At 39.5% G+C, this 24,691-nt stretch overlaps 1 protein-coding gene across 2 annotated transcripts in view; it reads right to left on the bottom strand.

Moving 5' to 3' along the window:
* herpud2 (HERPUD family member 2) overlaps positions 1-21,555 on the bottom strand; it is a 28,403-nt gene extending 6,848 nt beyond the window's left edge. Inside the window, exons 1-6 of one of the 2 annotated variants that reach the window (XM_008112842.3) lie at positions 21,012-21,555; positions 11,972-12,049; positions 8,867-8,980; positions 7,656-7,810; positions 2,400-2,513; positions 221-544 (exon numbers count right to left, since the gene is read on the bottom strand). In XM_008112842.3, coding sequence (XP_008111049.2) covers positions 221-544; positions 2,400-2,513; positions 7,656-7,810; positions 8,867-8,980; positions 11,972-12,049; positions 21,012-21,146 — 920 coding nt within the window. In that variant the 5' untranslated portion in view covers positions 21,147-21,555. Of the gene's footprint in view, positions 1-220; positions 545-2,399; positions 2,514-7,655; positions 7,811-8,866; positions 8,981-11,971; positions 12,105-21,011 lie in introns of both variants that reach the window. The other variant, XM_016994422.2, reaches the window with a different exon arrangement.
* Between the last annotated feature and the right edge of the window lie 3,136 nt (positions 21,556-24,691).

Genomic DNA, 24,691 nt, shown 5'->3' with positions numbered 1-24,691 from the left:
GCATTATAATGGCAGTAGAGATGGGGCTTGTGAAACCAAGGTCTAAATCCCTGTTCACTGGGTGACCTTGGACCAGTCACATTCACTTAGCTGCAGAGGAAGGCAATATCAAGACTCCTCTGAATAAATTCTGCCAAGGAAATTCTATGTTGAAGTTGCCCTTTGTTGGATGTCACATAAGAAATCACATAAGAAGAATTACAACGTAGTGTTCACTTACAGGTATACCAGTAACATGGCTCCCATCACCATCACAAATCGACTGAAGGAGGAATAGAAATACACAATGCTCAGAAGAATGGCCGCTCTAGTGAACGTGTACATCCAGTCTAACCAGTCTCGATTGAATTCCTCCTCATTCATTACTGGGCCTCCTTGAGCATTCATCTGGACATTCTGATTCGCGGGCCTGTTCTCTGGCGGGGCTACATTTGGTGCTACTGGGGGCTCATTGGCAGGAACACGCTGGGAATCTGTGGGTTGCTGCACTGGAGGAGGAGGAGATTCTGTGCCAGATGTTGCTTGGGCTGAAACTGCAGCTTGACTGTGAAATACAAAATTAAAAGGCCTAAATAAACAAGTCTCATTTGGCTAATTCCATGCTTATTTTCCAGAGCTGTTCTGTAATCACCAACTGAAATATTCTGGATAAATAAGGCTAATCATGCTTAATTTGCGAGGTGACTTCAAAACGTTTCTGCACTTTTACATTTTCCCTCGAAAGAGTAAGGCAAGAGTAATAATTGGTCATGTCTTTGAGTATCATGTGACTAGTCTGTTTGGCAAGCCAGCTGACTTTGCAATTTAGTATAATGGTTGTCACACTGTGTTGAAGATGGCCAAGAAACATATGAATTGCATCAGAGGAACAGTGTTCTGCCATAGGATTTTTGTGCTGGGAGCACAAATTCATTTCTGCATGGATGTTCATCTGTTGAGGGTGCTTTGATTATGCTTTTCCTGCATGGCAGGAAGGTGGACTGGATTGCCCTTGTGGTCCCTTCCAATTCTATGATTCTATGTGCACTCAGATGGGTATAAAGTTCTTGCTAATTGAATTGTCTAAATGACTCTCAAGAGTCGTGTACGAGTGGACTGAAAAGTTCAAAAATTGCTGTTCTAGTGTGACGGATGTAGAGTGCTCTGGACGTCCAGCTATAGCCACGTCCACAAGGAGTGAAGAACAAACCCTGGAACCGACATGTGGAAACAGAAGAATAACAAACAGCCAAAGAGGCTGCAGGAAATGTTAGTGTTGGATCTGCCTGTGCAACATCTTTAAGCTCAGTTACTGTGTGCACCAGGTGGATGCCTAAACAAAAAACAGAGGAGCAATCCACTCTAAAAGAAGGGGATATCTGTCAAAGGGAAACACCCACCTCCACACTGCAACCCAAACACTGGAAACCCTCACACAACTGAAGTAGGAAGTCTTTTAGTCCTGATTTAGTGCCATCCAATTTCTACCTTTTGGAAATGTTCACTGAAGCTTTAAGTTGAAGATTTTCATGTGGTGATGATGATGTGAAAGGAGCTTTGCATCAGAGGCTATCAGCTCAACTAAAAACAGTTTTTGCTGATGACATTAAAAAGCTGGTATGACACTGGGAAAAATGCACTGCAAAGGAAGATCACTATGTAAAAAAGTGATGTAATTTGTTTTTGGAAATCTTAACAAGAGTTTTTAAAAGTGTGGAAACATTCTGAAGAACCCTCGTATATCACAAATTCCGTAATTTTCCATTAATGCAATTCAATGGGTTGCTGTAGTGGAGTAAGAAAAATAGCATTTTTTGTTATTTGAAAGCAAGTTCTTAAGAAAACTCCAAATAAATGGTTTTTGTTATTGTTATTTATACCCCATTTTCTCTCTAAAAAGAGAAAGTGGCTTACAGAATACAATTTAAAACCTAAAAATATAAAAACATTAAAAGAGAAGTAAATATTAACAGTATTAAAAATAAACAGTCAAAACTCTTTAAACCGATTAAAAACCTATTCATAACTAAAAGTACAGTTAGCAACTTGTGGTTGGACAGTAACTGCAGAAACAATAGGAAGTAATAGTCCCAAACAACTGTAGGACTGGAAGTTGCTTATCTCTGCTTTTCATCATGGAAAAAGAATGAGCAGAAGTCATCTTGTCAATTACTCTTCTTCACTATAAGTCATGAACTACAATTTGGTCATAAGAAGGAATGAATGAGTAATTCTTATAGTGGAGCAACTCCTATCACCAATATTCTGAGGACGTCATATTTCTATCGCAGAAATAGTTAACCCAAGTCACAGAATAGCTTCAGTAAGTCTTAATCATCACCTTCCCATTACTAACCATTTACTAACTATGACTTCAAAAAGATGCAATGTAATTAAAATAGAGCATCATTTGTACTTACTATTGCATGTAATACTGCCGTGCATACATCTGTTGCCACCATATCATCTGCAGAGGGCTGAAAGCAGGGTACACTGGAAATCCAGCTGGTACCCCTTGCCCAGGAAACTGGTCGCTAGAAAGTATTAATACAAATTAACAAAAATTACATTCCAGGTTGTCATTTAAAGGAGACATAAATATTCATAGCAATTTCTGAATTACATCAGCATTTTCCCCTGAAAACAAACTTCTATGAGACTCATTTTAGGGCACTATTATATTTAGTACTAGCTGTGCCCGGCCACGCGTTGCTGTGGCAAAATATGGTGGTATGGGAAATAAAGTATTGAGGAACTGGTGGTAGTTAAGGTAAAGGGTAAACGTTTTCCCCAGACATTAAGTCCAGTCATGTCTGACTCAGAGTGTTGGTGCTCATCTCCATTTCTAAGCCGAAGAGCCAGCGTTGTCCATAGACTCCTCCAAGGTCATGTGGGATGACTGCATAGAGCGGCGTTACCTTCCCGTCAGAGCAGTACCTATTGATGCACTCACATTTGCATGTTTTTGAACTTCTGGGTTGGCAGAAGCTGGGGCTAACAGTGGGGGCTCTCCGCTCCCCCAATTCAAACCTGCAGCCTTTCAGTCCAGAAGTTCAGCAGCTCAGCGCTTTAACACGCTGCGCCATCAGGGGATATTATTTCCTAAAGGTTGTGAATATACTTCATACTTGTGAGGCAAGTATGAATGCTGCAATTAGGAAAAATGATTAGGATGTAATGGCCTTGCAGCTTTAAAGCCTGGCTGCTTCCTCCCTGAGTGAATTTTTTGTTGGGAGGCGTTAGCTGGCCCTGATTCTTTCCTGTCTGGAATTCCCTTGTTTTCAGAGTGGTGTTGTTTGCAATATTTTATGTGCGTCTACTGTCTGTGGCCCTGAGAAAACAGAGGATTTGCCAGACTTTGATGATGGGAATACTTTGTTGGGAGGTGTTAGCTGGCCCTGATTGTTTCCTGTGTGGAATTCCCCTGTTTATTTACTGTCCTGGTTTTAGAGATTATATTGTTCTGCATTATTCTATCCCAGTAATTATTTCATATTAAAGTAGAATCTCACTTATCCAACATTCACGTATATAATGTTCTGGATTATCCAACGCAGTCTGCCTTTTCATAATCAATGTTTTTGTAGTCAGTGTTTTAAATTCATTGTGATATTGTAGTGGTAAATTTGTAAATACAGTACAGTAGAGTCTCACTTATCCAACATAAACAGGCTGGCAGAATATTGGATAAGCGAATATGTTGGATAATAAGGAGGCATTAAGGATAAGCCTATTAAACATCAAATTAGGTTATGATTTTACAAATGAAGCACCAAAATATCATCTTAGACAACAAATTTGGCAGAAAAAGTAGTTCAATACACAGTAATGCTATGTAGTAATTACTGTATTTATGAATTTAGCACCAAAATATCACAATATATTGAAAACATTGACTACAAAAATGCATTGGATAATCCAGAACATTGGATAAGCGAGTGTTGGATAAGTGAGACTCTACTGTAATTACTACATAGCATTACTGCGCATGGAACTACTTTTTCTGTCAAATTTGTTGTATAACATGATGTTTTGGTGCTTAATTTGTATAACGATTACCTAATTTGATGTTTAATCGGCTTTTCCTGAATCCCTTCTTATTATCCAACATATTCACTTATCCTGCCGGCCTGTTTATGTTGGATAAGTGAGACTCTACTGTATATTGATAATCTTAAATTATCTGCTTAGAACTGGATTATATGAGGCGCCTTCTTCACAGCTGTATAAAATGCACACTGAAGTGGATTATATGGCAGTGTGGAGTCAAGATAATCCAGTGCAAAGCAGATAATGTAAGATTATAAATGGGTTATAGAGCTGTGTAGAAGGGCCTTGAGTCTACACTGCCATATAATCCAGTTAAAATCAGATAATCTGTGGAAGAAGCCTAAGTGAGGCCTAAATCAGCCTGTCCCCTAACTGAAGCCTGGCTGTCCCTTGGCTGGTTGCTAGGCAACCAAGTGGGCAGAGATTAGCCCTCTAAACTGGCAGCAATTGGATAAAAAAAATTATTGCTCTCCCTCTAATTAGGACTTTATTTTTCTTTTCTTTTTGTTGTATCAACCTGGAGGCATGGATGATGGGTTGTGTTGTCAAATTTCGAGGTTGCGGGGCCTGTACTTTTGTTGTTTTGTCCACTGCCCTGATGCCATCACTCTTTTATATATATAGATTGTGGGCATCACTTACATATTCCTGTGATTTTACATGTCATATTTTACTGTATCAAGTTTTATTTTAAACGTTTCATTCCAAAAATTCTGAAGTATGCTTAAGAATACAGCACTACATTGATTTCCATGGGAATTCAACAACACAGAGATCACTACAGCACCGCCTAGAGATAGAAGCAACAATGGTTACATCTATTCCTACCAAAAGTAATGCCAATTTCGTTCCAAAGCAGAGCACTGCGCTCAACAGCTTTGATGTATTTCTACTCAATAGAAATGGAAGGATTTCTCTTCAGCTGCTTTTATAGTAGTATCATGTATCTATCTTGCTTCAAAGATCGCTTCCTGTGGCCAAGTTTACCCAATATGCAGCCTGACTTAAGATATTAATCAGGACATGCAGGCAGTCCCTGAGTTACAAACATTCGACTTACAAATGAGGCATAGTTAAGAGAAGGGTGAGACAACAGGAAGTGAGAGAAATCTACCACTTAGAAGGAACATTCACTCCTGAAAGATTTATCATGGGGAAAAGGTGTTTCCATTGAAGCTTAATCACCAATCCTTGTTTCCACAAGACAGATTTTTCAAAATCCAATTACCATAGGGTCAGAAAGCGAGATGAAATCTTCTGAACCGGGGCACAGACAGCAAAACAAATACCACAGGGGTGTTAACCCTTCCCTATGCTGCCCAAAGCCAATATATGACAGGAACTAACATTTTAAAAATGTACCTGGTACAACTGAAGAACAAACCTACAGAACCTATCTTGTTCATAATTTGGAGACTGCCTGTAGTTGTATATTTGCAGTTACTTGTTTTTAAGAGTGTACAGTTATCAAGATTCAGTTTTAAAAACAAGATCTACAGAATGTTTTTTAAAAGATTCTTGAAATGCCTCATATTATCTTACATGGGAACAACACCAAGTATTCAAAATGTCAACAACATGAGCTGATGCAACTCTGTGTTCCATTATAAACTCTGTTGCATCAGCTGCAATTCTATATCAGAAGGAAAACTAGCTGCAAGATGTCACAAGAGATCTTACTCAGACTGAGGAACCAGTAAAAAGGCAGAGACAGAAGGTCTCTGAAAAAAATAGGAATTCTCATAGCCAAAAAAGGTGAAATTGTTGGGTGAGGCTACAGATGTTTTAATTTCTTTAACTGAAGAGCAATTGTGAAATTAAGGATTTCTCTTTGGCATTCTCTGCATACATACATCCACCATTTCACAGACTCAATCAAGCGCCTCATCTACACTCATCATTTAATGCCAATCAAAGCTAGCTTCAAACTGAGGCAGAAAGACAAACTCCCACAAAAGTGCATGAAATAAAGCCTTCAATGTGCATCAGAGCTCTGTGGTATGTGTAATCACACCATCTTCCAGGATTTCTACCGTGTTTCCCCAAAAATAAGACAGTGTCTTATATTAATTTTTGCTCCCAAAGATGTGCTAGGGCTTATTTTCTGGGGATGTCTTATTTTTCTATGAAGAAGAATTCACATTTATTGTTGAACAAAAAAATGAACATTTATTATCACAAACCAACATAACCAGACAAACTGTGACTCCTGTCAAGAATTTCTTGCTACTACCATTATTTTCATGTACAACTGGTATGTACATTGACCAATCCTGCATGCTCTGGTGTTCTGTTTGGCAGGCGCTGGGCATACTTCCAAACAAAAACTTTGCTAGGTCTTACTTTCGGGGGAGGCCTTATATTTAGCAATTCAGCAAAACTTCTACTAGGTCTTATTTTTCGGGGATGTCTTATTTTCAGGGAAACAGGGTATGTAATCATCTGTACAGCTAAACCACTTTCTTCAGTACCAATTTGAAACTGCATGAAAAGGTCAGTGTAGATGGGGTCAAGCAAGCCATGGTTTTCCATAACGGAATGACCTGGAGGTCTAGCATTCATAGAGTCATATAAGTTAAAGTCAACTGAACAGCAATTAACAACCACAAAAAGTACTAATACAAGTAAATTTCTCAAAGTAATTTACTGGAAATCCAGCTGTCCAAAACATTTCAAAAACAAGGGGTAGTTTATCGTTAGGTGAAATATTATTTTACCCACATGATATAAGCAGATAAACACTACTCTATGATAGGCAGAGATCAAAATATTCAGTTCAGTGCCTAATAAATTAAATCTATTTTGTCTATTTCATGAGAAGGGAAAACAAACAGAGAAGCCCTATGCATGGCTATGGAGAGGTTCCACTGACTTCAATGAGTCCTAATTCCGGGTAAGGAAGTAGAGAATTGTGCATGATCCATGTGACAATTAGAATTTAGTTCTAAGAATCCTTTTAACATGAAATCTGTAACATTAAAGCTTTCTTTTGAAATGTGATTATTGGCAAACATACCATACTTTAAATTTTTATAGTTTTATCTGCCCTGTAGTTTTCATATGTAAATCCTACTTATTTTCTCAACATTTCAGATACTTTCATGACTATATGAAGAAGTATTATGAACTAGGCAACTGTACACTACTACAGTACTACTGAAATTGTCTGATTAGGGGATCAGCAATTATCTCTTACCAGTATGCCACATCTAGTGCAATGTTTGTGCCCATTTGAAACTTCATGAAAACTTACCAGGGACTGCTAGGAAGTGGCTCCTGGACCAAAATCAGTAAATAGGACACTACAACAGTATTAAGCTCATTTCAATGACTGGTGGAATTTACTGTAACACTTAATCACACTGTCAAATCTACACTTATAGAAAATAGGCAGTATGAACCATCCCACCATGATTATAGAATTTCTTTCCGAATAGCTAATTCAAAACCAACAAAAAGGATCTCATGTATGTATTCAGATCAGAATATGGCTAATCATATTTCTGTGAGACTGAGGTGGGGGTAAGGACAAAAGAAGTTATTTAGTTAAGTATCAGCTGATGCAGGATTTCAACCCATGTTTTTACAAGCTGCAAAAATAATACATCTGCTAACATTTTACTTACCCTTGCATTATATATGAGAATGGGTGGCTTTGCAATGGGTTGCTTTGTGCTTGGGGAAGGCTTCGATGTCTCACCCCACTTGAGCTACTGCTGACATCAGTATGAAATGTTTCCTGAGATGGGGAAGGCGTTGTTGATCCTGAATGTTCTGTACTCTTAAAATAAAATGGAATTAATGATTTCCATCAGCTGCAAACAGAGTTCTGTGCTTTGTAATAATAGCCTGGCTCTTCAAAGCATTACTAAAATAAATGTTCCCGTTTACATCAGCAACTTCTTTGGCATGTGAAATCTACCCTGAATTCTACTGGCATCTGAGGTTAGAAAATCTTACTGACATGCTCTTGCTTTTCTCGACATACAGCAGCTTGCTAGCCAAAAATCAAAATCAGTCATTGGGTTGCTGTGAGTTTTCTGGACTGTATGACCATGTTCCAGAATCATTATCTCCTTTTGTTTCGCCCACATCTATGGCAGGCATCTTCAGATATTGTAAGGTATATTGGAAACTAGGTCAGTGAGGTTTATAAATCTGTGGAAGGTCCAGGGTGGGAGAAAGAACTCATCTGTAGAAAGTAAGTGTGAATGTTGCAATTAATCACCTTGATTAGCACTCAAAAGCCTTGCATTTCAAAGCCTGGCTGATTCCTGCCTGCGGGTATCCTTTGTTGAGAGGTGTTAGCTGGCCCTGATTGTTTCACATCTGGAATTCCTGTTTTCAGAGTGTTGTTCTTTATTTACTGTCCTGATTTTAGACTTTTTTAAATACTGGTAGCCAGATTTTGTTTATTTTCATTGTTTCCTCCTTTCTGTTGAAATTGTCCACATGCCTGTGAATTTCTCTGTGTAGTCTAACATGGTGGTTGTTAGAGTGGTCCAGCATTTCTGTGTTCTCAAATAATATGCTGTGTCCAGGTTGATTCATCAAGTGCTCTGCTATGGCTGACTTTTCTGGTTGAGTTAGTCTGCAGTGCCTTTCATGTTCCTTGAAACACCAAATGGAGGGACCACCAAAGGCAGCACCCAAACACCAATCAAGGAACATGAAAGGCACTGCAGACGAACTAGTTGAAGGCAAATTAAAATAAAAGTAAATATAACCTAATATAACTGTTTTACTGTAATATACATGCATTTTTAATTTAAAGTGTTATTTCTTTTATTTTTGCTTGTTGCTCACAATGATTACATCAAACACAAAGTTAACTCACTGAAATGTTGCTAGGTGCTGGAGATTCATGGTTTTCTCTAATGGTGTCAGCCTTTGGAGAACTTGGAGGACTCCGTGAAGAACATACTAGATGAACCATATGATATTCATCTTGCTAAAATGAAAGCAAAACATTCAGCAGGTTTTCAAAGAAAAACTCACAATAAGCACCACACAAAATTACAGATCAATTGCACAAATTGAAGTAGCTATTCAATTCATCTGATATTTTATTACAAATATTACTGGGCGCTAGAACAGTTCCAGAAGTTCCTGTACTCACACGAGAAGCAACACCTATTTCAAATTAATCTGACTAAAATACATTAAGATTTTTGCACATAAAAATTTGATATCATTCCATTTCTTGCCAGTTACACCTTTCACTCAAAATCCATTTTTCTCATCAAAATTTATGAATATGTACTCAGATTTAGCAACGTCTTCAGTGATTGCAGGATTAATTCATGGGAAAGAAGTTTAATCTTCAGTTACTTTTTTTTTTTCAAAAGTAGAATACGCATCTGAGCTTTTCTCTGAGAAAAATAAATGCAAAAACCTTTCAGCAACCACTAAGATTTCTTTAAAAAAATTGATTATTTCTAGCAGATTGTATATTTTTCTCCAAAACACAGGAAGTCCCCAAATTACCAACAAGATAGGTTCCGTTTATTCCTAAATTGAATTTGTATGTAAGTTGGAACAGGTACATTTTTAAATGTAACTCCAGCCATACATACATATATATATGCAAACATACACATACACACACACACACATACATGTAGCTTTGGACAGCAGAGGAAAGGGTTAACATCCCTTGTGGTGTTTGTTTTGCTGTCTGTTTGCTCTTCAGAAGATTTCACCCCCACATTCTGCCCCTGTTATAGTTGGATTTTGGAAAAAATTTGCTTGTTGTGGAAACAAGGATTAGTGATAAAGCTTCAGTGGAGACATCTTTTTTTCCATGATCACTCTTTTAGAAGTGGATTTCACCTTCGTTCTTAACTGAGTCATTTGTAAGTTGGATGTTTGTAATTTGGGGACTGCCTGTATACTTGCAAGCTATTAACCATAATTGTGAGATGTAAGCTAACTAGCTGGAGATAAAATAAATATATAAATAAAATTAGTATACACCATAGAACATAGGAAATGTTTCCCTGCTAGTTTAAATGTAAGCACAAAATCAGGCTACCAACTTAGTCATCATGGAAATGCTAAGAATTTCTGAACACAATATGAATACCATTATCATAATATGCATGAGCAAAATATATTTACAATTATCACAGCCGCTGATTTATTCCTGGTAACAACCAGGCATGAAGTATTACTATGGCACAGAAGTTATAGTTGGAGAAAATTACTATACTAGCTTGCAAAATTATTCCAATGATTGTTAATGTACATAAAAGGCTTTGAATACTCTAAAAGTCATACATCAAATATTCACCTGTGTTCTTATTACCATTATCTACTCATCTATACGCTGACCTCACCAAATGAAGGCATGTTTAGGAGTCAAAATTATGGATTTTGATATTACCCATTCTGTGGGGAGAGGAAAGCACCAATTTCACCCTGGGGAACCAGCTATTCCTGCCACCACTACTGCTATTTTCCTGCCTAGATATTCAAAAAGGACAGAAGCGGTGCAATGGAGAGGAGATTGGGGGAAGGGCGTCAGTGTTCCTTTTAGATTCTCCTGAAATTGTTTATGAACCTGCCTTTTGCCATTCTTAGAGAAGGGGGTGACACGTTTTTGGTAACAGTTAAGGTACAGTATTTACAATGATCAATGAGTACGTTGATCCAGGATAACTACATTTTCCAGACTTACATATATTAGGGTATTATGTGTAACTCCATGTGTATAAACAGGAATTCTCTTGTGTAAGTTATGGGAATAGAAATGGCCACATAAAACTCGCAGAGCTGCTCTGGCTACAGCTGACAACAGAAAATTTATCTGAGTGCAGGAAACAATTATGATTATTCTGACAAATTACTTGCTTTAGTTCATAAAAAAACAAATATTCTTAGAATAAGTCAGTGTTTTGCATATGCTCTTGATTTAATTACATTATTTATTAAATCAGAATGTCTAAAGCAAACAGTAATTAAGTCATATTTTGGAATTTTAAAATAAAAATTGTATTCATTTTAAGTAGTTTTATTACCTACTCTTTTTTATGAGCTTCCATAATTACTTACTGACTTCCAGAACACTCCTGCCCTACCCACAGCTCTTCTAGTCACACATAAACTCTTCCTCTTTAAATATTTGTCTATAATATTTTGACTTTTTTCATGTAAGGGGTACTCAAAGAGTGTGTAAGGATCGATTTTTTCCTGAGTCTTTAGTTCTGTACATAATATATTTTGCCTAGTTAAAACATAGTTAAATTCAATATGCACACAGTATAGTACTGTCCTTCTATGAATATGAAACTATCATAACGATCATCTGTGAACTGTAAAAGCTTCCCTTAAGACACAATTACCACACTATATAATTTTTCCCACAACTAGAATTCTTCCAATCCAGGTAGAGTTTCAACATGCAATTCCAGATGCTTTCTGATACATGTTATGAATTTTAGGTGTAAATACTGCAACATACAGATTTCCCATACAAGATTGCTACAAAATTTGATCCTAAGCTAGTCAACATAAAGTCAAATGGAGAGTTGTGCCCTTCTTTGGCATCAGTTTCCACTCTTTAATTCATAATGCTGGTGACAACATTCAGTACAGCCTATTCCTCTCATTTAATAGGTAGCGGAGTAGGAACATTACTAGCAGGACCTTTAGTTGCCACTCAGACAAAAGTAGCCAGGAATCTGAGCAGTGTTAAGAACTAGTGTAATATTCTGGTTTTTAAAATATGTTCATGTTTTAGAAGTCAAATGAAGCCCATTTCTATGTTTACATGCCATTTATGATTTCTTCTTATACAATATTGTAATTGTTGCATTCTATCACAGCAATAACCACTTTAGAACTTAAAAACACTCAAGAAGCAGTATGTTTCTTTAGAATTTATATTTCCGCTAAACGACTAGGAATTCTACTTAAAATACATTATTAAAGTAAAACTTACTTTTCTGAGAATATCTTTCAGCTGCAGATGATCAGGAAGCAATCTGCCAGAATACACCAGTCGCTGATCCTTTGTAGACTAAGAGATGGGACAAAGGAAGAATTCATCTTTTTTCTAGCTGTACGGTTTAGAGCTGGAAACAACATTTGTAGATGAAGAAGACTTAACTTAAATTTCTCAGAATAAATGTTTTTAGATACATTTAATTTTTAAATATCAGATTTTTACATATATTTTGTGAATCCACAGTTCATTCTCACATAACCTTTGGCCATGTTACAATTCTTCAAACTGCTACTTAGAAATACGTGCATACTATTCTTCTAAGTATAACATGTCTTTCCATTCTATCAATATATCACCAAGAATGCCTTTATAGACATGAAATACTAACTTCTCTATGTGTCTATTTTCAAACTGCAAGTGTTGCTGACCTTGAAGGGAAACACAAAGGCATAACCTTAGGAAGAATCAAAGGAAGTTTCTCGTGAACAGAAGCCTTAAGACTACAGATAAATACTACTAACCTACAGAGGGTTATATATTTTACTAAAGGTAAAGGTAAAGGTTTTCCCCTGACGTTAAGTCCAGTCGTGACCGACTCTGGGGGTTGGTGCTCATCTCCATTTCTAAGCCGAAGAGCCGGCATTGTCCGTAGATACCTCCAAGGTCATGTGGCCGGCATGACTGCATGGAGCGCCCTTACCTTCCCGCCGGAGCGGTACCTATTGATCTACTCACATTGGCATGTTTTCGAACTGTTAGGTTGGCAGAAGCTGGAGCTAACAGCGGCCGCTCACGCCGCTCCCAGGGTTTGAACCTGGGACCTTTCGGTCAGCAAGTTCAGCAGCTCAGCGCATACATTATACATTTTACTACATTTATTAAAATAAATTGGAAACATTTTTCTCAGGCAATTGTTAATATTCATAAGTTTTGCAACACAATAAAATGCAAAGTAATGCACTTCTAACTCTTCTGGCAAGTATGAAAGCTTAGTATTCCTGCTAAATTCTCTGTTTGCAATATTTCAGAATTTTATTGAAAATACTGTAACTTCTGACTGCTAGAAGGCAATCCTGGCTTCACTGATGGAGGTTAACAATAATAATTTCTGGAAAGAATTATCTTAAGCTATTTAACATGCAATTATTTTCCTAGACTCCATACCAGTTTCATGAACTAGGAGTCTGGAGATTCAAACTACACATTCACACAGATAATTACATACAAATCCTCATTCATGCAATTGTCAATTTTCAAGTAAATTTGCACAAGATTACAGCATTAGGATGGCTAAAACCAATGTAAGTATTGTCTATTAAACCCTCAGACATTATAATGCAAAGTCAACATGTTTTTCTATTATAGTAGGAAAACAGAATGTGTGCTAGATCTACAAGCAAGTTTTTATAAAGTGGAACTTTTTTTAAAAAGTGAAAGGGAAGAGTAAGGTTACCAGACTGATTACAGGGCAGGGCTTTGGTATCTTTAAAGTTAATATATTAGCAAGTTTTTTTCCATAGGGAACTATACAATGTCTTTCTTTTCTAGAATTTGTGAAGTATTAAAGATACCTGCATTCAACCTGGCAGCCTTAGAAAGCAGAAATAATAGGATATAAATGATATATAGCAGGGGTGGGCAAACTGTGGCCCTGTGGTCACAATAAGTAGTAGCTCCCAAAGAAATTTGTGTATACTCAATTTCTACAAATGTTCTGAACCACTATTTGTCCTTCCGTGTCCGGGAGTGAAAATCAGACCTTTGTTTAACAGTTTCCTCCAGCAATATCTCAATAAGGCTTATTAGTTCCTGGTTTATAGCTTCTAACTGGTAATTCTAATAATGTCCAGTCTGTGTGGGATACTATGTGGATGTTGTTTTTTAAAACTATGCAGTCCAAAATCACTCCTGTTCCACTCTAAATAATATGCAGTGGGAGTCTTTCTATTATGAACTACTCTAGATAAATGATTACATGAAAAGCTCATCTATGTATTAAACATTAACAAATGTGCTGCCCCGGTTCCTTCCACCAAATTGTCGTGGGAACGAACACATGGGCAAAGAAGCTGTTGACTTCTCAGTGACCTGAACATATGATGTAGAACAATCCACAGTTAGTTTTTCTGTATAAAGTTGTTTATATTCCCAGTTCCTTATTTGGTGGATTAGATCATGATGTCTGACTTGCAATTCTGCGTGGAAACTGAGTTAATATTTACATTAAACTTAAAGAGAATCCTCTCTACATAAGCCTTTTTGAGCTGAGTAAGATTCATAAACTGGAGACAAAGAAGTGGGACTCATATTCTATCTTGAATAAAACGGAGCCACCACAATGGTTCCTAAAACTTGTTATTCCTTATAACACATTTCCAAAGTACTTCAGATACTAAAGTCCTTCACAACTTCCAGTAAAAGATGGCAGGTTAAAGCTTTCTCTCTAGTGGGGTTCAAGGGGAAAGAAGTGACAGTGGCTTTTTTACTAATGAGACAATTATTTTCCCTAATCAAGGAAAGATCAAAGGGTATCGCCAAAGAGGGCTCCTTAACCCAACAGCTGCCCTGGAGACTGAGCAGTCAGTGAAACTGTCTTGAGTGAGCTTGGATTTCATCATGCCTACCCTGTTCTCATGTGATTGCCGGAAAAGCTGGAAATAACCTTTTTGGAGATGCCAGATACAAAAGCCTTTCTTTCTTGATTTAATTTCTAGTTTCCATATTTTAATTGTTAATATTTGTAAATAAAAGAATCTTTGATCCAACTGTCATACTTCTACCTCTGTAAGCTGCCTTCTTTTTGAAGTATGGTCAGGAGGTTTCACTGGGAAATAACACATTTTGTAACAGACAAAAGGACTAGCAACAACAATATTTTAATGTTGATTGATTTTATTTGATTTAGATTTATTTATTTTGTATTACAAGATGGAGACTTCATGAGAAACTGTCACTTGTGTGGTCAAGGGAGGCACTGAACTGGACAATGTTTAAAATTGATGGTTGGTTCCTGCTTACAAAGCACTTTAGTGGTAGATGTGGAAAAATGCCTGTGTTTCAAGGAAGGGGCACCCCTCCATACACATCAAAGGCAGGAAATTAGAGGAATGTGAAATTCCATGTCAAAGTCTTTTAGAAAAGAGACTGGAGTAGTAGAAATCAATGAATGTTCTGAACAATCTGAGAAATATACAGAGGAAGAAATGAACCAGCTGGAAATGATGGAATGGCAAGATATATTGCCAGAGGAGGGGAAGGAAAATGAAGAAGATTGCGTAGAAACTAGACTACCATAGGAACTGAAAACCATACAATAGAACAAATGGGGAGATGTTGGGGTTATAGTAAGGGAATAGCTGAATTTACGTAATGAGGATAATGGATTTCAGCCATAAGAAAGATACCAGAGTAGTAATAGTATAAAAATAAAGGATAACAAATGTGTTAAATTGCTCATTTTAATGTTTATAAATAAAATGTTATGATTTTAGTTTTGAAGAACAGAAGGTTATTTTTGTTCAAATAGAAGTAAATTATTATAAATACATAGCTATTGGAAAGCTAATCTTTTATTAAGTTTCTGCAAAAGAACTATTTAATATTGCAAGGTCTTTTCATATGCATATTATTAAAATTGATAGATTATAAAAAGAAGTATTTCAAGTGGTTTTTAGAACAGAGGAGGCTTAATTGGGATTTGGTTATGCCAGCTATTGGAAGTTCTTTATTATTTTTTAATGTTTCTAATCTTTTATGTAGGGTACACAGTATAATATTGAGATTGCAATTTTCTAGTATATATTGTTTCCTTTATAATATTTTTATTCTGTATTATTTTATGTTTTATAAAATAATTCAAAAGACAGTAAAATGTTTCACACACACCTTACTATCCACAACTGAATTCATAAAAATGATCCGTTTTTAAAATTAGCTTTATTCTTTGGTAATAGTTCAGAATACCTCACAAATCTGAGGTTTAAATGGCCCCAGTTCTCAAACAAGCACATAAAATTAAACACTGGATGTGAAATATATTAACAACTAAAAATACCATTAACTATATATATTAATCTATATAACTTGGAAAGATGTGAACTGGGGGCAAAATGAGTATGAGGAATGGATGGATTCTAGCAAATTTAATAGTTTGTGAATATACAATAATATATTATTATTATTTTATTATGACAGCAAACAAGATAGATATGCTGGATTTCATATCACAAAATCACAAGTCGAACACTTCCCAAGTGTCTAGGACTGTGTGATGTATTTTCGGATGATGCGCGCAGATCCCAGCAGGGTGGCCTTTTGCAGTTGGCAGATTGTATTATTATTATTATTATTATTATTATTATTATTATTATTATTAATTACCTTCCTTTCTTGCGGCTTGAGGCAAAGTACAATATGCTACCTTTCAATGTTAATATTATTTAGGATATACAGTATAATTGCTGTTACTCAACACATAAAGAAACAGATGATGCAGGGCTATGTAACTTCCTGAGGCATATCATGAAGAAATTCTGTGGTATGAGATAGCATAACTGTTGACCAGTTAATGACAGGGAAGACAGGTAGAAATTCTGGAAAAGCCCATATCTGGCTGGGTTATACCTCCAATTAATGAGGCTATAAAGAAAGAAGAAATAGGGTTGTTGTATGTCTTTCGGGCTGTGTGGCCATGTTCCAGAAGTATTCTCTCCTGACGTTTCGCCCACATCTATGGCAGGCATCCTCAGAGGCTGTGAGGCATGGATAAACTAGGCAAGGAAAGGCCTCTGAGGATGCCTGCCATAGATGTGGGCGAAACGTCAGGAGAGAATACTTCTGGAACATGGCCACACAGCCCGAAAGACATACAACAACCCTGTGATCCCGGCCATGAAAGCCTTCGACAACACAAAGAAGAAATAGATAGGCACTTGCATCTGCTAGTGAAATGGATAGATTCAACTTGAAAATATAGAATCATAATGAAAAAGCAGATTGTTGTGTTCTCCACTCAATGTCAAAACAAGATCTAGTAGCTCCCTTCTGGTCAACTCTGATTTACAGTGGCTCTATGAATGAGATTCCTCCAGGTCACCCTGTCATCAACAGTCCTGCTCAGTCCTTGCAAACTCAGGGATGCGGCATCCTTAATTGAGCCTATCCTGCGGTCTTCCTCTTTTCTTATTGCCGTCTACCTTGCCAAGCATTCTTGTCTTTTCTAATGAATCATGTCTTCCCATGACATGTCCAACAGTCCCAGTTTAATCATTTTGGCTTCTAGACAGGCTTGATTTGCTCTAGAAGCCATTTATTTGCTCTAGAACCTCTATAGGCATTGGGGTACTTTCACAATGTACATTATCCTATTGAGCCCTGGTTTGTTACTAACTATAAACTTAACGCAAACAGTAAAACTCAGCTTCCTAATTAATGTCCCTAAACAACACCCAATTGAAAATCTGCAACTGTGGCATTTCCCTTTCCAGGTATAATTGACTTGTTATCAGAGTACACGTTAAAAAGTGAGTACTGTATAAGGTTGGCATTCTGTGGCTGCCTCCTGCATAATTCTGGGATTTGTAGTTTAGGGAGGCCCAGGACCTCTTTTCTAATGAATCATGTCTTCCTATGATATGTTCAACAGCCAGTTTAACCATCTTGGTTTCTAGCCACAGTTCAGGCTTGATTTTCTCTAGAACCCATGTATTCAAAACAAAGTGCATTGCAAAAGAAATACTACGGCTTTCTAAACCACATCTTCAAAGAAATATGTTTTAACTAAAACATCTAAGGATACTAAAAGAGGTAGCAGCACTAAGACAATCGCCATCTTGTAGAGATGATATTTCAGCACATAAGATAAGAAGCAACTCTCAAGGTTACTGATACAAGTACCAAGGGTGCCATCGAGGAATGTGGCATGGCTGTTTGAAGCAAAGTAAAAATCTGGTAACAGGGAGGCTTACTGATGCATTAACACACATGATGAAATGCCACTAGCTTAGGGAGTTCCACTCAAAGGGAAATTTTCAGCCTAGGATTCTTTCTTGACCAGTAAAATAGCAGGTTAGGATTACCTTTGTAGGCTTTGGGGTGCTTTCACACTACACATTATCCCATTACACTTAATGCAAACAGTAAAACTGAGCTTCCTAATTAATGTCCCTAAATAACACACAATTGAAAACCTGCAATTCACAACCCGTTGCATTCACATTTCACCTTTCCAGCTATATGACTTACCACACTACACTTTGAAAAGTGAGTACAGGCAGTCCGCAATTTGCAAACAAAGAATATTTAAGAAGATTATCACACTATAAAGCAGGCATTCCCAAACTACAGCCCTCCATTGCTTGGGCTTCCAACTCCCATTCCCGACCATTAAACAAGCTGGCTAGGGCTCCCGGGAGTTGGAGGCCCAATCACCTGAAGGGCTGCAATTTGAGGATACCGGTTATGAAAATAGGTATAGAGGTATAAAATTCTATGGCTGCCACCAACAAGTGGGGACAGAGCCCACTAGGGCCCCTTCCACACAGCTGTATAAAATCCACATTGAACTGAATTATATGGCAATGTGGACACTGATAACCCAGTTTAAAGCAGATATTGTGGATTATTTGCCTTGATATTCTTGGTTATACGGCTTTGCAAAAGGGCCCTCCGTGTTTTGTGACAGGACTTTCTCCTCTTTAAAGGAGTATTTATGTGTTAAAAGCCGCCTGGTGGGCTATCAAGTCAAGGAAGCATTTCCAGATTCCCCTGAAAAGCCTGTAACTTCAATCCTTTGTCTAGTCCTTGTTCATCAACCCTTGGTGGAGGTGGACCATTGGGCCTGGAATATTTCAGAAATGGAGCAACAAGTGGGAACTAGGTTCACTACGACTCAAAGCCGTGTTTCCCGGGCCTAACTTGGCACAGTGAAGAAATGGGATGCTTGGTGGGGGGAGACCTAGCTGTCACCTATGGGGCCAGGAACGAGATTTCTCTGGGATACTACACTTAGGCATAAAAAATGAAATGAAGATACAGGATGGGTGATGCCTGGCTCAACAACAGTCCATGTGAGAAAGATATTGGAGTCTTCATGGACAATAAGTTGAACATGAGCCAACAGTGTGATGCACCAGCTAAAAGAGTCAAGATTTTGGGCTGCAACAAAAGGAGTATAGTGTCTAGATCGAGGAAAGCCTTTGTATTCTGCTTCATCCATGCCTCACAACCTCTGAGGATGCCTGCCATAGATGTGGGCGAAACGTCAGGAGAGAATACTTCTGGAACATGGCCACACAGCCCGAAAGACATACAACAACCCTGTGATCCCAGCCATGAAAGCCTTCGACAACATATTCTGCTTCTGTTAGACCTCACCTGGAATACTGTGTTTAGTTCTGGAAACCACAATTCAGGAGATACAGTAGAGTCTCACTTATCCAACATAAATGGGCAGGCAGAATGTTGGATAAGCGAATATGTTGGATAATAAGGAGAGATTAAGAAAATGCCTATTAAACATCAAAATAGGTTATGATTTTACAAATGAAGCACCAAAACATCATGTTATACAACAAATTTGACAGAAAAAGTAATAATAATAATAATAATAATAATAATAATAATAAAACTTTATTTATACCCCGCCACCATCTCCCCAACGGGGACTCGGGGCGGCTAACATGGGGCCATGCCCAGAGCAATACAATATAACAAAATATAAAACAACATAACATAGCACCATTAAAAATACAATAAATGCATCAACATCAAGAAATCAAAAAAACAGTAAAACAAGGGCAGGCCACGTGAACACAAAGATAAAACCTGGGGTGAGAGGGACATAGGGGTACTCCACTGCGGGCAGGGACATATGGAAGTGGGGTAATCTAGAGGATAGATGTTCGGGGTGGGAGTAACACAGAAATAACAAAAGTTACTCACCAAAGGCACAGCGGAAGAGCCATGTTTTCAAGTCTTTCCTAAAAGCTAACAGCGTGGGAGCTTGCCTAATTTCAGTAGGTAGTGAGTTCCACAATCGGGGGGCCACAGCAGAAAAGGCCCTCTCCCTTGTACTCACAAGGCGGGCCTGGGATAAAGACAGTGGTGCTAAAAGGGCCTCCCCGGATGATCGTAAAGATCGGGCAGGTTTATGAAAGGAAATACGGTCACGGAGGTAGGTGGGTACCAAACCGTTTAGGGCTTTATAGATGATAGTCTGCACCTTGAATTGGGACCGGAAAATGAAAAGAAAAAGTAGTTCATTACACATTAATGCTATGTAGTAATTACTGTATTTACGAATTTAGCACCAAAATATCACAATGCATTGAAAACATTGACTACAAAAATGCGTTGGATAATCCAGAACGTTGGATAAGTGAGTGTTGGATAAGTGAGACTCTACTGTATTGACAATCTGGAGGGTGTCCAGACGCAGTGTGCACTCAGATAACCCAGTCCAATCAGATATTGTGGGATTTTCTGCCTTGATATTCTGGGATATAGGGCTGTGTGGAAGGGTTCTCAGTCCACACTGCCATATACACTAGTTCAAAGCAGAAAATGTGGGATTTTATTCAGCTGTGTGGAAAGGGCCTTAAATATAACCAAGTTCAAAGCAAATATTGTGGGATTTTCTGCCTTGATATTCTGGGTTATACAGCTGTGTGAAAGAGCCCTAAACTACAGACCAGATGGCTTGATATTCTGGGTGATGTGGCTGTGTGGAAGAGCCCTGGATGGCCACCTGTCAGGGGTACTGTACTTCGTGCTTTTCCTGCATGGCAGGGGGTGGACTGGATGGCCCGTGTGTTCTCTTCCAAGTCTATTATTCTAGGAAAGTCCAACACAGAAAGGAGAGGAAGAAACACAGAAAGAAGACACCCGCTCCCTTGCTTTGTTGTTTTCTGAGGCGAACATTCAACAGGTTGAAAGGGTGGGGAGAGCTGAAGGGGCGAGTGCCAGGCTTCAACTGAAGGAGGCCACGAAGATAACGCAAAGAGCGGCGGCCCTTGGGGAAAAGGGGGTGTCTCACCGGCTTGCTGGGGTACACCTGGGAGAGGTGGCTCTTGAGCCTTCCCACGGTCCAGTCCAGGAAGCAGCTGATGGCCTGGTCGGAGTACTTCTGGTTGGGCGCCTTGATGACCAGGGTGACCGGCGGAGGCTCCATCCGAGCAGGCGGGAGGTGGCGGGGCGAGGAAGGCGACGGCGTCAAGGGCGGCAGGCCGAGGAGGAAGACGAAGGCCTCAGTGGGGCGGCCCAGCGCCGGGCGCCCATCTCCTTTGGCAAGGACGCGCGTCTCCGCGTTGCGGTTCAGGCCCGACGCCGGGCGGGGAGGGGGTCGGGGGCCAGTGGCGTCATATACAGGCCCTGCTGCGTAACAAGGGCCCAACCGGGCCTCGGCCTCGCCCACCGCGGCCTAAAATAGGAAAACAAGCCAGCTGAAGGGCTGCTCCGGGACGCCGTCGCCAGGGGGCGCTGTGCTGCAAGGCGCCTGAAAAGGCGGGCGCAAGGGAAAGGCTCGCGCCGCCCTCTCTGATGTTGCTCTGCCACCTCGCGCCGCTCCCGGCCTCTTTTCTCGCAACAGCGTCGTACGGTGACGTCACTGCGTCCTTCTCCCGCTTCATCCAAATTGAGAGGGAGGAAGGAATGCTTGTGGCGAAGGCGCAGCAGGAGTCCGCCAACTGCCGCCTTGCGCCTCCAACTCCCAGGATTCCTGACCGTTGAACAAACAGGAGAGGCCTTCTGGGAGTTGGAGGCAGTTGGAGGAGGCCTGCTCTACACAGTGGACCCTTACACATAGTAAAGGTAAAGGTTTACCCTGACGTTAAGTCCAGTCATGTCTGACTCTGGGGGTGGGTGCTTATCTCCATTTCTAAGCCGAAGAGCCGGCGTTGTCCGTAGACACCTCCAAGGTCATGTGGCCGGCATGACTGCATGGAGCGCAGTTACCCTTACACATACATAGCTAAATAAAATCGCACATTTTCTTCCATGAACTGGAATATATGGCAGTGTGGACTCAAATAACCCAGTTCAAAGCAGCTATTGTGGAAGGGCCCTGAGTCCACATTGCCCTATAATGCAGTTCAAAGCAGATAATGTGAGATTTTATTCAGCTGTGTGGAAAGGGCCCCAGTTAAGAGTTGTAAGGATGCGCCATAAACACTAGAAGACAGCCATCCAGGAGAAAAGGGCTTCAAACAGAATAATGACCATAAGGTTGGTTATTCATTCAGTTGCTTCCAGTGCATTGTGACCTCATGGACCAGCCCACACCAGAGGTCCCTGTTGGCCGTCAGTAGACGGTCCAAGTCGAGGGCAGGAGAAAATCGATATAGCCAAAGCCAGTCCGGGTCAAAAGGTAATTATCAAAGTCCAAAGCAATCCGAGATCTAAACGATGATAGATAGCAGTCTGTTCTAGAGAAGTGCCTACAATGCTGACTGAGCGGCGGAAAGAAGGAACTGGCTAGCCCCGCCCACAGGGCCTTATATACTCTACTGGGGAGAGTGGGCGGGGCTCACGCCAAAAAGTTTCACTTAGAGGTTCTAGAAGGTTCCGAAAATGCTGCACAGGCAATCCCATATGTGCGATTTCTACAGAAGCACCATGAAGAAGAAACCATCCATCCATCTTGCCCTTGGTCAGCCCCTCTTCCTTCCTACCATTTCCCCCAGCATCATTCTCTTCTCCAAGCTTTCCTGTCTTCTCATTATGTGGCCGAAGTGTTTCATCTTTGCATCTAATATCCTTCCTTCCAGTGAGCAGTCGGGCCTTATTTCCTGGAATGGACTGATTGGATCTTCTTGCAGTCCAAGGCACTCTCAGAATTTTCCTCCAACACTACAGTTCAAAAGTGTCTTATCTTCCTTTGCTCAGCCTTCCTTATGGTCCAGCTGTCACATCCATAGGTTACTACAGAGAATACCATTTCTGTGTGATGTCTCTTCTCTTCACTATTTTGTTGAGATTGGTCATTGCTCTCCTCTTAAGAAGTAAACGTCTGATTTCCTGGCTGCAGTCTGCGTCTGCAGTCATCTTCTCGCCTAAAAATATAAAGTCTGTCACTGCCTTCATGTTTTCTCCCTCTATTTGCCAATTATCAATCAGTCTGGTTGCCATAATCTTGGTTATATAGTAGGGGTGGGCAAAGTGTGGCCCTGTAGTAATAATAAGTGGTCGACTCAATGTCTGCCAATGTTCTGTCCTACCATGTCTAGTGGAAATCAGCCTTTTGTTTAACAGCAAAAAACATCTGTCTTCAAAAACAAGTAGTGAAAAACAAATAATTGAAATCGATGTTATTTGCTTTTGCTGCTTTTGCCTAACAGATATTCAGCCACTTGTTAATGGTAACTACTTAATTACTTAACAAAATGTATGTGTATTCAGTTCAACAATTGCATATGTATTAACCAATGTGTGAACAGCTAATTGCCAGTTGCCTAATAGGTGCTATTTGCCTCACCCTGAAAGTTAGTTTAGCAAGGGCAGTTTGACCCCTGAAGTATGTAGCTTGAAAGTACAAATTAATGAGCTTGTTTTCTAGGCAGGAGTGAGGTGATGGGAATCGAGGTCTGGGCAACACAGCAAGACCATACATTCTCTCTCAGAAGTTAAGGGGCTACAAGGCCAATTAACCAGCACTGACACAATTCGCTTCAACATGCATACTCACAACAAAGGATGTTATTTGCTCACAATAATGATGGCTAGCACATGTGCACAGAAAGAAAGCAATTTCAAGAATCAAAAGTTAAAATGCCTATAAAATAATAACAAATAATAATAAACTTTGTATCTCAACCTATCTCCCTGATGGGGACTCAGGGCGGTTAACAACATATAATGGCAATATTCAATGCTGTATAATAGAACCAACCAATAAACAAGACATACCGGTAACATAAGTTAAAATGACAGTAAACCTCAACATAAGCAATAACAAGACATTCCCACCAAATTAAATGAGCACTGAAATTACAATTTAACTCAACTAATATTGTAGCGGAACCTTTGTGCTACGGTCCTTGTTGAGCGCAGTGGATGGATTGGAGACGGACAACTGGAATAATTCCAAGAAAGCAGTTTTATTCCGCTAATGGCCACTAGGGTTCCCCCTCGCACAAAATAAGTGCTTTCTCCAGGGAGAACCCCCAGTGGCGGGCTGAGTAAATATTTATACACACTACAGGGTTCGGGTTATGCCCGCCCACAAGCAAATTCATTGGCTTAGAGTTGTGACGCTGCCTGACTTGGACCCAATCAGTGCTGACCAGCGGGCCAGCCGCACTCTTTCTGTGCCGTGCTCACAATCATTCAGAGCGCCTGCGTACGCATGCGCTGTTTGTTTATCTTTAGCTTTCATTTCTTCAGAAACACATGATTTCCCAGAAGTCACATGTTTCTGTGAGTTTATGCACCCGGGTTGCTAGCTGTCGCCATCTCTGCCCATATATGGTATTTCCTGGGGTTCTTTAACCTCCCGCCTCACTCCCCCATTTTCTTTTTGCGAAGCGCATGTACAGAAGCTGAAGCAAAGCATTATGGTTCCATCCAATCCCGCTTGGCTTGGAGTATGGCTATCTTTTCTCCAGGTAAAGATTGTGTGACACACCTAGTACACATTTGCATCATTATTGGAGTGCAGCACATAACTATGAGAACAATGAACAATCCTAAAATCCCTACCAACAATATGTCCTTCAACCA

Source organism: Anolis carolinensis, chromosome 6 (assembly GCF_035594765.1).
Source record: "Anolis carolinensis isolate JA03-04 chromosome 6, rAnoCar3.1.pri, whole genome shotgun sequence".
Lineage (NCBI taxonomy): Eukaryota > Metazoa > Chordata > Lepidosauria > Squamata > Dactyloidae > Anolis > Anolis carolinensis.
Note: the sequence above shows the minus strand (reverse complement) of the source record. Positions and strands in the feature narration are given on the sequence as shown.